This window comes from Amblyomma mixtum, chromosome 2, assembly GCF_055824585.1.
Source record: "Amblyomma mixtum isolate Tamu chromosome 2, ASM5582458v1, whole genome shotgun sequence".
In the NCBI taxonomy this organism is placed as follows: domain Eukaryota; kingdom Metazoa; phylum Arthropoda; class Arachnida; order Ixodida; family Ixodidae; genus Amblyomma; species Amblyomma mixtum.
Window position 1 is genome coordinate 4,457,536 of NC_143013.1, and position 16,856 is coordinate 4,474,391.

The 16,856-nt window shown below is 50.7% G+C and overlaps 1 protein-coding gene across 1 annotated transcript; it reads right to left on the reverse strand.

Annotated features, from left to right (window-relative positions):
- Window positions 1-563: 563 nt before the first annotated feature.
- On the reverse strand, window positions 564-16,367 carry LOC149358265 (uncharacterized). Its single transcript, XM_089570304.1, has 4 exons — window positions 16,221-16,367; window positions 15,901-15,967; window positions 2,172-2,957; window positions 564-1,377 (listed from the first exon to the last, which is right to left on the reverse strand). Exons 2-4 carry the CDS (start codon window positions 15,941-15,943, stop codon window positions 857-859), a joined length of 1,350 nt encoding a protein of 449 aa, XP_089426430.1. The 5' UTR covers window positions 15,944-15,967; window positions 16,221-16,367; the 3' UTR covers window positions 564-856.
- Between the last annotated feature and the right edge of the window lie 489 nt (window positions 16,368-16,856).

The window sequence follows — 16,856 nt, forward strand, 5'->3', positions numbered from 1 at the left end:
TTGTACAATAATGAAGGAAGAAAACTTCTGTTAGATTAACGATATGGTAGGTTCTCTTATCCTAGAGCTCCGCTGGCATGTGTAGGGCCCGGGCTCTCCCCACCAGCTTTTCCTAGTGTGCGAGCAGCTATAGAGCGCCTACTCCTTTTCTATCCCTCGATCATATATTGGTTCATGATCTGGGTTTTCATTACATTTCCATACTGCGCGAAATAAATTTGCGTCGGCTCCGCAGATACTGCATTCTGGTTTGTATCATTCTGGGTAGATTTTGCTGAATAACTATGGGCTTGAGTGAGTATTGGTTTGTGCATAGCTAAGTTTTATCACTTTATCATCATTTAATCCTGTGTGTGATGGAGGGTAATTCTGGCAACTCGATCCCGGCTCTGGTGGTCGAATTTTGATGGAGGCGAAATTCTAGATGCCCGTTTGCTGTGCGATGTCAGTGCACGTCGAAAGGAATCCAGGTGGTCGAAATTTCCGGAGGCCTCCACTATGGTGTGCCTCATAGCCTCAATTGCTTTGGGACGTTAAACCCCCAATAAATCATGAACCAAAACCAGCCTTTGAAATTTAATGTCCACATGTACATGCAACAGATTCCAAGCTTGCTATATTCTCGAGGACAAATACAAAGGCTAAATATTACGCAATGAAAGCCAAGCTGACAGGATGAGAGAGTGCAAAAAAGTCAATTAACGAAGATTCGTGCTGAAAACCACGGAAATCTCGGATATTTTCCTTTAGAGTATATTTACATCTTTAGCATTTCAAAATACAGTAATTAACCACACAAAAGGTTCGAACACACACAGACGCTCACTCTTTTTGAAAGTGGCCATAATCGCGCACGTTAAAATAAATAGGGTACAAGCTGGCACTTCACTAGGTCGCAGTACTGCTTCCAGTATTCTCCGTATTTTGCCGAGCACTTTTCCTCGTCCCTGTAGCTTCTGTGCACGAGCAGTCCGACTAGGTAGAGAACGTACAGGTACGGCACAATGCTCGAAGCTCCGGAGGGCAGGACCCAACAGAGAGCGCCGAGAATCTCGAACACGTAGTTCACGTGACGACTCAGCGACCAGAATCCAGACGCCAGGAGTAAGTTGGTCCTCTGCTTGCCACTTGAGTCCCGATACGAGGCCTGGATTAGTTTCGGTTGAGATCCCCAGATGGTGCACTTTCCATTCGTGGCCCTCACGACCTGCCTCTGGCAGTCCGTCCAGTAGTTCAGGCCTATCATGAAGACCCCCATGATGAAAATGATGGCTGCTTGCAGTGGGCTAGAATCAGGACTGTTCTCGACCATGTAAAGACTCGGGATCGAGTACCAGAGAGTCAGGAAGCAGATGCAACCCCAACATATGTAGTACCCTGAAAAAAAAAGAAAGATATGAATATTAAGTAGATTGCAAATCGATAAATGCAACGTTCAGGTTACAATCGCATATAAATGCAGGAGCTAAAAGAACATGTAAGTGGACAGCTAATCTGCCTTCAAGTAAAACTGACTGAGGCAGATGACACTGTTCTGCTGGTGCCGTTTGCGTTTCTCGTATGACAAACATTGGACGTGAGGCGCCTACTTCGAAATTGATGATTCTTTTTACGTCGCCTATCTTGAGCGTATTCGTCCTCCTATTACGCATCGGTATAGGTTTAGTTTTAGAAAATAGGTGTGACTAAAGTAAGCCTTCAAAAAAATGAGGTTAAATGTTTTGAAAAAAAGTTTAATTGTGTAGCTATCAGGTACTAAAAGAGGTAGAGCTTGAGCTTCGTCATTTTCTCGCAATTAAACTAGTTGGGACACCGAGGAAGCAGGTTCTGTTTTGTGTTCTAACGAAGCGTGGAGATAGATCACCTCGGAACAAAACGAAATGATATACTGCAGTAGTTAAAAAATGAGTTTGATTTAGGCCGACTGCAACGTTTTATGCTCTTCTTCGAGTACAAAAACCGCCACAAAGCCCATGTGCGCACAAGACAGCAACGCATTAGCTGCCCCTCACCTGCTTCGACAGAGCGACAGTTGTGGCGGTTCTGTGTTTCGCAGCAGGCTACGAAGAAGGCAGTGCGCAACTATTTCGTAAGCTTTTCATTTACGAGCTGAGCGGTCGCATATGTTTCGAGCGGTCATCTCGAGGTCGATCCTCATAATCATAACTTACCTGCCCTGTCCACCATGATGTCGATGGTCTGCATGTAACCATCTTCCCACCAGTAGAACTTGGCGATGTATACTGTCTGCAGCACCGCCGTAGTTGCCATGGACCAATTCCAACCCGACGTCTCTACCTGGGCCTTCCAGCTGACCAGCACGAGTAGCTGCCAGATCATCATTCCAAACCGGCAGTTCGTCCATTGCTTGATGTCCAACCGCTCTCCGATGCGAGGGTACAGCTCCAAGCCCCAGTAGAAGTCAAAAATAAAGCTACCCGTGGTTCCATGCTCTCCTGGGGATGGTTTAGGTCTGCCCTTGATGTACAAAAGTACCGGAACGACGTAGGCGATGACCGTGAGAGAAACAGCGACTCCCGGCAGGTTTCTGTATATTGACCAGGCCCGTGCATCCTGCACTAGAAGGATGAAGGCGGCTATGGCCATAGTGATGACGTAGTACAGAAAACCTGTCTTCCGGTAGACTGGCCTGTGTCCTGTTAATGTTGGCGGCCCGTAGTAGACTTCTCCTGGTAGAACCAAAATAGATAGGCCGCTGTATGCGGTGAAGATAGCCAAGAAGACCCAGGTCTGTGGCGTTCCGGCGCCGTGTAGAGTCCAGGCGTCGTACCAGAATGACACAAATCCATGCTGGAGGGCTTCTGACACAGATGAACCGTAAGTGACTACGAAGGAGATGGCACACACTAGAAGGTTCGGCACAAAGACGATGAGGAACACGGGTATTAGCCTGTGCCAGAAGTAGTCCAGGGAAGACTCGCCGGTTACCTTCGGGCCTGCATAGCCAAAGAAGTAAAGGATATCTCTGAATATAGAAAGCGAAGATATATTTCGCTATTAAAATGTACTTAGGTACGCAGCTCTTATGCAAAAACGGGGAAGAAAACTATGAAAAACAGCACGAAACACTGCATAACACGTGCTGATCAACAAATCAAATAAAATGGTACTAAGCACTTCCAAGTAAGGTACAAAATAAATTAAGATAAATGAAAAGCAATCAAAATGCACCGGGTCAGCACATCCTTGCAGTATTAATGAAGTGAATTTCAAGCTCTCCTTTGCTCTGAAAGAAGATTGAACAGGCATACGTATAGAAAATGGTAATAAGTGAAATAAAAAAAATATATAAAACAGGAAACATCAGCAGAGACAAATCACTTGAAAATGCTCAATCCTCCCATCGAAACCTCGAGTCAAATAAATGCTTTCTTTAACGGCGTATACCTAGCAATATATTCTTTTAGGCAGTCAAGCACTTAATGCTCTCGCAACTTTTATATATAAGAGGTCTGTTAGAAAAGTATCCGACTTTATCTTTTTGTGCGAACACCTGATGGATATGAAACAAGTGCGCTTACAGCAGCCGACCTTGAACCCTCGTGCGCATGCACCAATTTTTTCCGGCCTGCCGATAGCGTCAGTCGCTGGGAAGCAGCGTTTGAGTGAGGGAGTGCGCAGTGCTCTCGTTGGTTTTTTGTTGCAAGGAAAATGGCGGACCGAGAGGAGCAGCGCTACTACATCAAATTTTGCCAGAAACTTGGCGATAGCCAAGTGGAAATTATTCCAAATGTTCAGACGGCTTTCGGTGATGATGCTATGAGCAGCACACAGATTAAGCAGTGGTGCAACTGGTTTAAAGACGGCCGCACATCCGTGGAGAGAGAGCCACGCTCCGGTCGGCCATCAACATGCCGAAATGACCAGGTAATTGCCGAAGTGAACGCTGTGGTGATGCGGGACTGTTGTGTGACTATCCGAGAAATTGCGGAAGAGGTGGACATCAGCAATTTTTCTGCACATTCCATTATCACCGAAGATTTGGCCATGGAGAGAGTTGCGGCGAAATTCGTGCCGAAGCTGCTCACGGTGGGGAAAAAGCAGCTTCGTGTTGAAGTCTCACAGGAGATGCTGGATTCCACGAACAGTTACCCTGACTTCACCGATGCCGTAATCACTAGTGACGAGTCTTGGGTGTACGGGTACGACCCGGAAACCAAATCCCAGCCGTCACAAAGGACGCATTCCACGTCACCAAGACCAAAGAAGGCCCGCCAAGTGCGCAGCAATGTCAAAGTGATGCTGACTGCTTTTTTGACTCCCTCTGTGTGGCACACCACGAGTACGCACCCCACAGAGTCAAAGAATGACTAAACAGTACTACAGCGGTGTCCTCCATCGCCTACGTGGTGCTGTGCGGCGCCAGAGACCGGAATTAAGGTCAACAAGATATTGGCGATCCCTCGCGGCAGTGCTCCTGCACATTCCTCGCATTTGATTCAGACTTTTCTGGCGAAAAACAGACTCCTGTAGTTCAACAGGCTCCTTACTCTCCTGATATGTCCCCTTACGACTTCTGGCTGTTTCCTAAAATCAAGAGGTCATTGAAAGGAGCGCGATTTCAGAAAAGAAAGGACATTATGGCTGCAACGATAGCAGATCTAAATTCCATTCCGAAAAGGGTCTTTTCGGAATACTTCCAACAATGGCAGCACCGCTGGGAGATGCATATGGAGCCCCAAGGAGACTACTTTGAAGGTTATTAGGTTTCTAACGCTCCAGTTATGCCAGTTTTTTTTCTTCGGCCAAAGGTCGGATACTTTTCTAACAGACCTCGTATATATGATAGAAGCCAACATCCACAGAAACCAAGGACACAGGGGATTTAATTAATTTATTTATTTTGCGGTCTTGATCAATTTAGAATATTACTCAGTAATATTCTAATTTGATCAACACCACAAAATAAATTAATTAAAAATCCCCTGTGTCCTTTGGCTTCTGTGGATGTTGTCTTCCTCATATCAATAACGAGCCGCTCATTCGCCTTCCTTTGCTTGCTATATATATATATATATATATATATATATATATATATATATATATATATATATATATATTGTAACGAGGACAGGACTGGCACAGGTCACAGTTTCAGCGAAGTTCAGCAGATAACTCACAAGATGGCTGTCCGAACCACACGCACATTTCGTCTTCATTGTCGGCGCGCTCCCATGAGCACGCGCCAATATATATACACATATATATATATGCAACGCCAAAAAGAACACCCGCGCAGAGACGAAAAACCTGCGGCGGTCACCCAGTGGTTCGAGCGCGCGCGAGAGAGCCAAACTAACTTCTTCCTCTTCTAGCGCATGCACTACTTCTGTCTCTTCTTCGAATGCATGTATCACTGCCCCCCTCTTCTGCAGCATCGACACGATGCGGCTAGGAGAGAAAAGTCAGCGAAAGGGTAGAACACAGCTGCAGTGGACCGCAGTTCAGTCAGGTAGCCGGTCGTGGTAAGGCTTCATGCGAACAACGTGTACGACTTCAGTTCGGTGCGACCGGCGCGATGAACAAGCTGTCGGGGCGGGAGCAACTGCATAAGTCACATCACTGATGCGGCGCACTACTTCGTAAGGGCCGAAGTATCGGCGCAGCAGCTTTTCAGAGAGCCCGCGGCGACGAACAGGTATCCAAATCCACACAAGGTCGCCGGGAGCATAACTGACGAAACGGCGTCCACAGTTGTACTTAGTGGCGGCAGCCTCCTGTTGACGGTGGATGCGCAGGCGGGCCAGTTGGCGCGCTTCCTCAGCACGCTGAACGAAGGTATCTACGTCGATGTCAGCGTCAGAGTCGCAGTAAGGGTCGACGGGCAACATAGCATCCAACGGAGTGGTCATCTGGCGACCGAAGACAAGCTGAAAGGGGGTCAGTAGGGTTGTTTCCTGCAGGGCGGTGTTGTACGCAAACGTTACGTACGGCAGAATGGCGTCCCAAGTTCGATGCTCGACGTCAACGTACATTGATAGCATGTCGGCTAGTGTGCGGTTGAGTCGCTCTACCAACCCGTTTGTCTGCGGGTGATACGCCGTAGCACGTCGGTGGCTCGTGTGCGTCAGAGTCATCACGGACTGGGTTAAGCGGGCCGTGAAAGCAGTTCCCCGGTCAGTAACAACAACGGCGGGTGCTCCATGACGCAAGACAATGTTCTGGACGAAGAACTGCGCCACTTCAGCAGCAGTGCCTTTGGCAAGAGACGTGGTCTCAGCGTACCGTGTGAGGTAGTCAGTCGCAACGACTATCCAACGCTTTCCAGACGAAGACTTCGGAAATGGGCCAAGGAGGTCCATGCCCACTTGATGGAAAGGGGTCTTCGGTGGATCGACGGGGTGAAGAAATCCGGCCAGTTTCAATGGAGGAGTCTTCCGACGTTGGCATTCACGGCATGTTTTGACGTAGGCCCGCACCGATGGGAGTAACCTGGGCCAATAATACTTTTGTCTAATCCGCGCGAGTGTACGGCTGACTCCAAGGTGGCCGGCGGATGGTGCATCATGACAGGCACTCAAGATCTCAGACCGCAGCTGTGATGGTACGACAAGTAGGAACACTTCTTCGCTGTTGGCAAAGTTGCGCTTGTAGAGAACACCAGACCGTAAAGTGAAGGTGTGAAGCCCTCGAAGAAAAACACGCGGAATGGGAGCTTCACTGCCTTCGAGGTAATCGATGAGCGGCGCCAACTCCGTGTCCGCCCTCTGAAGCTGCGCCATTTGGGTGGTACTAACAGAGCCCAGGAAAGGAAAATCATCGGTGGTTTCTTCGGTATTGATTGGGATAGGCGCGCGCGACAGACAATCCGCATCCTGATGCTTGCGGCCAGACTTGTAAACTACTGTCAAGTCGTATTCTTGCAAGCGTAAGCTCCATCTAGCCAAGCGTCCTGAGGGGTCTCTGAGGCTCGCCAGCCAGCATAAGGAGTGGTGGTCGCTTACCACACGGAAGGGTCGTCCGTAGAGGTACGGTCGGAACTTGCAGATGGCCCATATCACTGCAAGACAATCTTTCTCCGTCGTAGAATAATTGGTCTCGGAGCGCGTAAGTGTCCGACTAGCATAACTGATGACCCGTTCTGCACCGTCTTGCCACTGGATCAGTACTGCACCAAGGCCAACATTGCTGGCGTCAGTGTGGATGTCCGTGGCAGCATGCTCGTCGAAATGGCCGAGTATCGGAGTGCTTTGCAGACGGCTGCGAAGCTCGACAAATGCAGCCTCTTCGTCGGTCCCCCACAGGAAGGGCGTGTCGTCACGGGTCAGTGCGTTCAGCGGTTCCGCGATTTTCGAGAAATCTTGAATAAAGCGCCTATAATAGGAGCACAGGCCTAAAAACCGGCGAACGGCCTTCTTGTCAGTTGGGCGTGGAAAACCTGAGACGGCAGCAGTCTTGTCAGGGTCCGGGCGAACACCTTGTGCGCTGACAACGTGACCAAGAAAACGAAGTTCCTCAAAGCCAAAATGGCATTTCTCGGCTTTGATGGTGAGTTGCGCGGATTTGAGCGCTTGTAGCACAATGCGCAACCGCTCCAAGTGTTGGTCAAAGGTGGGCGAAAATATAACGACATCGTCCAGGTACACCAGGCAGGACTGCCATTTCAAGCCGGAGAGGACAGTGTCCATCATGCGTTGGAAAGTGGCCGGTGCTGAGCACAGACCAAATGGGAGCACTTTAAACTCATAGAGGCCGTCAGGCGTCACGAAAGCCGTCTTCTCCCGGTCTCTCTCGTCCACTTCGATTTGCCAGTACCCACTTTTAAGATCCAATGACGAGAAGTATCTGGCGTTCCGCAATCGGTCGAGCGCGTCATCTATCCTGGGCAGCGGGTAAACGTCCTTTTTGGTCACGCTGTTAAGTTTCCTGTAGTCCACGCAGAAACGCAGAGTATTGTCCTTCTTTTTGACAAGAACCACAGGCGATGCCCACGGACTGGTGGACGGCTGAATGACATCGTCTGCAAGCATCTCGGCAACCTGATTCTGAATGGCTTCTCTCTCCACCGGGGAAACACGATATGGGCGCTGGCAGACGGGTCGCGTAGTCTCGTCAGTGATGATACGATGCTTGGCGAGTGGAGTTCGGCCGACCTTCGAGCACGTAGCGAAACAGTCCGCAAATTCTGCCAAGAGGGCCGACAGAAGATCCCTCTGAACCGACGGCAAGGCAGGATTTATTCTGACTGACTGAAGAACGTGATGTGGGCCAGCATACTCCGGAGAGGGTCCTCCCACGGTGCACAAACCTGGAACCTCAGCAACGTCGTGGAGGAAGGCAATAGCCATGCCTTTGGCCAGGTGCTGATATTCGTTGGCAAAGTTAGTCAGGAGGACGTGGGTGCGGCCGTCACGTAGTTGGACGAGACCTCTTGCAACGGCAAGTCCCCGCTTAAGCAGCAGTGGACTATGGCTGTCCGCTAGGCCCTCGTAGTCATGAAAGAGGTCGTTCCGCACGAGCACCAGAACACCGCACCGCGGCGGCACCGTGACGTCGTTCTCGACAATGCGCAGAGCGTTGCTGCAGGGATCGCGGGAGTCAAAGCGCGCCACGGCCTGTTTGGTCGAGAACGGGACACGTGCCTCCTGAAAGTCAATCACAGCGCCGTTCGACTGCAGGAAGTCGATCCCCAGAATCAAGTCTCTGGAACACTCGGGGATTACGACAAATTCACCAACGTACGTAAAACCACTAATCCCAACTCTAGCCGTGCACTTGCCCACAGGGGAAATTAGGTGGCCACCAGCGGTGCGAATGGGGGTCCCCGTCCACGGTGTCAGAACCTTCTTAAGTTCTCCAGCGAAGGCACGGCTCATAACAGAGTAATCAGCACCGGTATCGAGCAGCGCGGTAATGTCAGTGCCATCAATTGTCACACGCAAATCGGATGCAGCGTATCTGATACTGTCGCTGCCTATCTCTGTCCGGGTATCGTCGGCTCGAGGGTTCCGCGATGGAGGATCTTGACACGTCCCGACGTCAGCGGCCTTGCCTCCAGAGGTCGCTGGTGTTAGTTTTCCCGACGCGGACTCGGCGAGCGACGGCCAGCAGAGCTACTCTGGCGGCCAGGGCTGGAAGAGCGATAACGGAGAGGCGAAGGGGAACGGGACTCGCGCCTTCCAGAGTAGGCAGGGTTCTGGCGTGCCCAGAGATGCTGTGCAATCTCATGCGGTCGTTCGCCGTTCTGAGGGCAGGGTGCGTCGGGATGGAAACCGCGAAGGCCCACTTGGCGGTACGGACAGGCGCGGTAGAGGTGACCAGGCTCCCCACAGTGGTAGCAGAGAGGCCTGCGGTCCGGTGTACGCCACAAATCCGACTTGCGAGGGCGTGGCCCAGCTGTAGCAGATGCGGTTGCAGAATACGTGGCGATGTTACTCACGGAGGTCGACGGGGTCACACCGTAGCCAGGCACGCTTGCGTGACATGTGCCGATGTTGCTCACGCCAGGCGTTGGGGCAATGGGACCGTAGCCTGTCGTGCGACGTACAACAGATGCGTACGTGGGTCGGTCATCGAACCGGGATGGCGCTTCGGGGAAAGGAGGTGCCTGCGCAGCCTGTCGCACCTCGTCCCTGACAACTTCGGACAGCGCTGCCAGCGGCGCAGGTGCAACCTGAGGCAGATGGATCCGTTGCAGTTCCTCCCGGACAACGGAGCGAATTAGTTCACGCAAGGTGTCTGCACTGCCGCCGAGACACGACGAAAAGCCTTCGGGCACCATGCAGTTGATGTCCCGGTTGTACTGGCGGGCCCGTTGTTGCAGCGTCGTCTCCATCGTGGTCGCCTCGGTTAGAAATTCCGCCACCGTGCGGGGTGGGCTGCGCACGAGGCCCGCGAACAGCTCCTGCTTAACCCCACGCATGAGATGGCGCAGCTTCTTCTCCTCTGTCATGTTGGGGTCGGCGCGCTTGAAAAGACGGGCCATGTCTTCGGTGTACATGCGCACGCTTTCGTTCGTGCGCTGATTTCGGGAGTGCAGCGCAGCTTCAGCCTTCTCCCGGCGGTCAGCGTTGGGGAACGTAGCCAGGAGACTACGGCAAAACGTCTCCCAGGTGGGAAGTGTAGCCTCGTGGTTTTCAAACCACGTCCGAGCAGACTCTTCCAGGGCAAAGTAGACGTTATTCAGCTTGCGCTCGTCGCACCAGCCGTTGTAGCGTGCGACCCGCTCGAACGATTCCAGCGAGTCCTCAGCGTCTTCGAACACGTCACCGTGAAAAGATGGCGGTGTTCGCGGTGGGTGGCAAAGGATCAGCGCCAGGGGCCTGGTGTCAGCGGCCATGGCAGTTGGACTCGGCGGTCGAGGCTGCGTCGTCCTTGTTGGCGGGGGAAGGGGCCCAAATTCAGGCGACTCTCCGCGGAGACGGCGGCTGGGTCGCTGGTGAACCGGTGTGAGGTCCGTAGTGACGCTGTACGGAGTATGCAGGTCGGGAAGCGTACCCCGCACCTCCACCAAACTGTAGCGTGCAACGCCAAAAAGAACACCCGCGCAGAGACGAAACACCTGCGGCGGTCACCCAGTGGTTCGAGCGCGCACGAGAGAGCCAAACTAACTTCTTCCTCTTCTAGCGCATGCACTACTTCTGTCTCTTCTTCGAATGCATGTATCAATATATATATATATATATATATATATATATATATATATATATATAACGGGAATCAACTATGTCCGTCTAGGAGCCTTGAAAGATATCGCCGCTCTTCAGAGCTGCCCAGCGAAGCTGATTTCTTGGCCTCTTGAAGCACCTCAGGAGAGAGTGAAGCGCGGCGAAGCTCGCCGGCAGCATCCGGCGATAAGCCATTGATGCCGACCACAGGCGGCATCTTATATTTAGGGACCCAATGGAGGCTGACCTTGCGCAAATTAGACAGCTGGTAATGACAAAGGAATCAAATAAACAAAAAATGCACCCATTAATTAGTTACAGGGCTTTTTCGACATCAAAAGAAAGAAAAATCATGGAACCAAGCTTTGGCACAAGGCTGCAAATCTTAGTTCGACACAAATTACCCTCATATTTTTAGCACCAATGACACCGCTGCAGAACACGCGAACATTCTATCGCGTACTTTGCTGCTACCTTAGCACGCAATGTTTGAGTGTGTAGTGGCGCGAACCTTTTGGATTCTAGTGTCACGCATGTTTTTAACCCGCCTGGAAGCGCGCACTAGTTCACCCGAAGAGTGTTTAAAAATATGCTCTTGTGTGTCGGCATGTTCGTTTTGTGGCGGCAGCGTGGAGTGGCTTCCTTAAATGGGCGTCCGCAAAGAACAATGTTTCCAATGTTGCAGCGCCTCCGCACGCGCCTTTTTGAGCAAGCATGCATGGACGCTCTGTCAATGAGCGAGGCTGAGTTTTTGCGGAAATGGTCGACATACTTCATCGTCCTGCGCAGCGGTCGAGTGTCGGCCTCATTACTGCCCTGCTGACGTGCTCAGTGCAGCGGCACGGCGCATGTGCTTGTATGATCGGACCTTTGAGTTCAGCCGTTTTATTTTGTATTTTTGTTGCCATCGAAAAAAATAAACTTCTCTTTCCACGTTAATGACCGGCGTGTGTTCCTAAGGCCCCAGTTCGAGACAGCTGGTCTTCTAGAACACAGCCACAACGATGAGTTCGACGCTGTTCCCTCCGCCAAGGCCTCTCGACGCTACAGGCGACATTTTCGACAACTGGACTGTCTGGAAATGTGAGTTCGAACTTTTTGCAACTGCGACGAAGCTGAATGAACAACCCGAAGATCTTCAGGCCGCTACTTTTTTGATGGCTATTGGCGAAGAGGCAAGGCTACATTCCGTACCTTCAAGTTTGAAAAAGAGGAGCAGAAAAAGGATTTCAAGTCTTTAATCCTGAAGTTTGAAGAGTATTACAAACCGGCCACAAACCTCACGTTCAACGAGTTCCGGTTTGGTTCCAGGAACCAGCGGGATGGCGAGTCATTCAACGATTGGCTCATAGAGTTCAGGACTCTCGCGAGGCCATGCGAATTTCGAGAACTTGAGGACATGCTTCTACGCAGCCGAATAATCCTCGGTAGGAGAGACAAGGAATTGCAGCAAAGACTCATCTCAGAAAATCCATCTTATACCAAAACAGTAGAAATCTGTCGTGCTAAGAAACAGGGTATATATAAAGAGCAGTTCGCGCAGATCTAAGCAACAACCGTCCCATCTTCTGCGCCAGAAAGAAGCATAGGCGCGGTAAAAGCAAAGACGACCTTATGTTCAAGATGTGGCTTACAACAGCACAAAATCGGAAGCTGTCCCGCATTAGGAAGGCTTTGCAACAAATGTAATGACCGAAATCATTTTGCGAGTGTATGCCGCACATCCCGCTCGAAAGCGCCGCCAGAAGGACGGCGCATACGGCAAGTAGAAATCGCCGAGGACGAAGAATATTTTCTTCAAACGTTGGAAGTTCATGCAGTAGCCAGCGACGAGCACTGGTCAGCAACGGTAAATGTTGCCGGTGTCGCAATGAAATGTAAGATAGACACCGGAGCCAACTGTTCTGTCATGCCAGAAACGATCTTTCGAAAGGTAGCAACAGCGCCAGTGCAAAATTGCTCGGCTACATTACGTACGTTTTTTGGCCTCACAAAAAAATGCTATCGCGAAGATAAACCTTCTCGTCTCTAACAAGATGCAAAGTACAGAAGTAACATTCTTCGTTGTTCTTCAAAATGTGCCAGTTACGTTGAGCGGAGATGCTGCTGAGCGATTTGGCCTGATACAACGCATAAATGCGGTCGACGCAGAATACTCTCGGGACTTCGTAAAGGAATTTGAAGACGTGTTTCAAGGCCTAGGGCAACTTAAGGGTATCACCTATCGCCTGCAGTTGAAGCCCGAAGCACGAGCCACCGTAAAACCAGCAAGAAGAATTGCTGTTGCCCTGCAAGAGCCCGTGAAAGCAAAACTAGATGAGATTGAACACGACGGCGTCATTGCAAAAGTGACAGAGCCGTGCTCTTGGTCCAGTTATATGGTTGTAATGCAGAAAAATGGAAAGGTGCGCATATGCTTGGACCCTTCAGATTTAAACAAGGCGATTTTAAGAGAACACTACCATATGCCTACTTTGGAAGACTTACTACCGCAGCTGCAAGGAGCCAAATATTTTCCCACCCTCGATGCGGCGTCAGGGTTTTGGCAAATCACCCTTGATGAAGAAAGTTCGCGTGTTTGCACCATGAGCACTCCCTTCGGAAGGTACACGCTTCTGCGGATGCCATTCGGCATCACATCGGCACCAGAGGTTCTCCAACGCGCAATGCACGAGGTGGTTGGAGGGTTGGTAGGCGTAGCTGTCGTGATGGATGATATACTGGTCTGGTTGACCTCAAGGAAAGAACACGACAGGAACCTCGCCGGTTTGCTTGAACGCTGCAGACAACACAACCTAAAGCTGAATAAAAGAAAGTGCCAATTTTAGCAGTCCAGAGTACGCTACATGGGCCACATCCTCACCGCAGAAGGACTTTCCTTGGACCCTGACAGAGTGCAAGACACCATGCAAGTGCCAGAACCAGCGAACCGTAAGCAGCTGCAAGTATTCCTTGGTATGATGAAATTCGTATCGCGGTTCATCCCGAATCTATCCGTTACATCCGTGCCTCTTCGAGAGCTACTGAAAAAAGACGTCGCATGGACGTGGACAGAAGTACAGGAAAGCAGTTTCCAAAGGTTGAGAGATTGCCTTGTCACAGCGCCAGTCCTGGCATACTTTGACCAATCAAAGCCTGTAAAGTTGTCTGTGGACGCGAGCCAGTACGGTGTTGGCGCCGTGATTTTACAAGACAACCATCGCATAGCCTATTCGTCCCGCTCCTTAACTGACGCGCAGCAACGGTACGCACAAATTGAAAAAGAGGCACCGGCCATTGTTCATGGCTGTATGAAGTTCAGGGACTACATACTCGGGCAACCAGAGGTCACAGTAGAATCCGACCATAGGCCACTTGAATCAATTTTCAAGAAGCCGCTTTGCGACTGCCCTCTCCGCCTTCAACGCATGAGGCTGGTGCTTCAAAAATTTCCAATCAGGGTGATCTATACACCGGGAAAAGAACTCGCTTTCACCGACGCCCTGTCGCGCTTTCCGTGTAAAACTGAGCTGGTGGACGAAACGGAGCAATTTCACGTCAACGTTATTTCTACGCTGCCTATTTCAGATCAACAGCTCCTGAACATCAAGCATGGGACCACTAACGACGCCCTCATGACCGAGCTATGCCGTTATGCAAGCACTGAGTGGCCATAAAGCAAGCAAGAACTGCCGGATGCCTTAAAGGCCTACTGGAGCTACCACGACGAGCTGCACGTCGAGGATGGGCTGCTTCTCAGAAGCAACAAGCTTGTCATTCCTCCAGCCATGCGCACAGAAGTTCTTGGCTTGCTGCACACTGCACATTGTGGCGAAGATAAAATGAAGGCGAGAGCCAGACAGGTAATGTGCTGGCCAAACATGAACGCGGACATTGCTGTTGTAGCGAAGTCATGCACCATTTGCGTCAAGTACAAAAAGAGAAATGCAAAACTGCCCATGCTTAGCCATGAGTTACCAAATTTGCCGTGGCAAATTGTCGGTGCCGACCTTTTCCACCACGAAGGCAATGAGTACCTCATACTTGTAGACGCTTACTCGTTTTTCTTCGAGATTCAAACGCTTAATCGGACATCCGCTGCTGCTGTAATCGATGCAAGTGCGGAAATATTCGCGACGCATGGCATCCCAGCCAAGTTGTGTAGTGATAATGGCTCTCCCTTCAGCAGTGCAAACTTCCAATCTTTTACGAGTCGGTTAAAGATTGGGACCACGCCCCTTTTACGAGGGGGCGTGGAACCGGCGAAATGTCAGTGCTGCGATTCACACGTTTACTTCTGCTGACGCAGGTCTTCCTGTTAACTAGGCATGACAGTGGCTGCCTGGACGCTTCATTCCCGAAGGAAAGTGGCTTTCATCACTGGGCGATGGCGTTCTGTGGGCTCCCTGGCAGCGTTGCAAGACGCTGTCGCGTTCCACTCTTAGAGGCGAAGCTTAACATCTCAACCACACATAAGTGACACAAGCAGCAACACCGCGCTTAAGGCACTCGCCTCACCGCACTTTAGGTCAACAAAGTGCCCCCCCCTGAATTTTTACTTAATGTCGAGCGAAGTTTGGAAAATGTGCGTTTGAACAAGGCCAGGCAATGGCCGTTATGAAAACAAAAATGTTAGGGGGCGTTATTTTCTGAATAAACATAAAATGCCTCAGATTACCAAAATGACTGATATCATATTGTTCGCAGTTACATCTCACTATTCTTTGTGTGGCACGCTATGTCGAAACGTTCCGGAAAGATGTGTAGCCGTGGCCTGTGATCGTGGTTAGTTACAAATTTATAAAGACAGCACTCCAAGCGTGCGTCTTAAATAGCACAGACCACTTTGCGAGGCGCAGTGGTAAGATTTTCCCTGAACATGAGCTTGAATAGAAAATCCGCGAGAGTGCTTGCATTCATCACACGTTATTCAGCTCTGCTCTGCGTCTATGCTTCTACGCGGATCAGATTTACAGGATGTCATGCGCAGGTACTACTAAGCTCCATTCTTTTGAAGGCTGCAAACACACTACAAGCTTTTCTTGTGAAACAACGGAACGGCACAAGGCCAGAGGACAAGAAAGGACGATACACATCGCTGAACAAGCCATTCTACAAGCCCGGCGAAGCTTTTTCGAGGGGCTGTGTAATTGCGAGGCCTGCAACATCGCGTTGCGACACTGCGTTTTACTGGTGAAATCTACAAAGCCATACCGAACTCATGTTTAGCAGACGGCGCGTCGTTCTTCATCAAGTGTTTCCTCAAGAAAGTACAAACATTCCTTGAACTTACGCGGCAAGCGGTGCGATGCGCTCCCCTGGGGTTGCTGCTGCATATCCGCTTTTAGCTGGCGGTAGCACTTGCCGGTTTGGTTTGGTTTGGTTTATGGGGGTTCAACGTCCCAAAGCGACTAAGGCTATGAGAGACGCCGTAGTGGAGGGCTCCGGAAATTTGGACCACCTGGGGTTCTTTAACGTGCACTGACATCGCACAGTACACGGGCCTCTAGAATTTCTCCTCCATAGAAATTCTAGCCGCCGCGGCCGGGATCGAACCCGCGTCTTTCGGGTCAGCAGCCGAGCACCATAGCCACTGAGCCACCGCGGCGGCCCCTTGCCGGTTTGGTGCCGAAAAGAATACTGAAGAAACGAAAGAGGTCGCAGCTCAGTGATCCGTGTTTGCTAACACTTCCCGCGCAGGTGCGTTGCGCACAGGCGGAACACCCTACGATCCCAACACGCTGGGCGCCGCCGCGGAGCTAGAATGACGGGTACGATCGCGAAGCTGGCGGGAGAGCTGAGTTGAGTGGTTTGTTGACCTTGGCCGCGGGTTCGACGCGAGCGCCAGCGGCCTCCAGCGATACAATTGGTGATAAGCGCCGAGCGAATGGAACTTCAGCGGGGCCTTTGGAGACACGGGTCCCGCGGCGACACGAGGCGCGGAGCGTTTCGGTGTCTGCGTTCGAAGTCGCTTTTCGTATCTAATAAATTTTGATGCCAGAGAGGAGGTTCTGTCGCCTCAGGAAGTTAAAACGTGGCCATCGCAAAATACGGAAAGCACTATCATCGATTCTTTCGTTTAACATTGCTGCTGAGTGTTCTTTTTTTTTTTTTCAAGTGTTCGCCGTGATCTAATAAGTTCCATGTGCTACATATTTTCGACAATATTTCCGGTATGTATTCTCCCGTGCACACGTGGAGTTTGCGAAAATAAACGCAGAACAAATGCGAGCCTATACAAACCCTGTT

Coding starts and splice junctions, on each gene's coding strand:
- LOC149358265 (XM_089570304.1), bottom strand. CDS start 15,943: ATGCAGCAGCAACCCCAGGGGAGCGCATCGCACCGCTTGCCGC. Junction 2,958..15,900: donor CGCATCGCACCGCTTGCCGC/GTAAGTTCAAGG, acceptor TTGGCTATGCAG/GCCCGAAGGTAACCGGCGAG. Junction 1,378..2,171: donor CATCATGGTGGACAGGGCAG/GTAAGTTATGAT, acceptor TTTTTTTTTCAG/GGTACTACATATGTTGGGGT.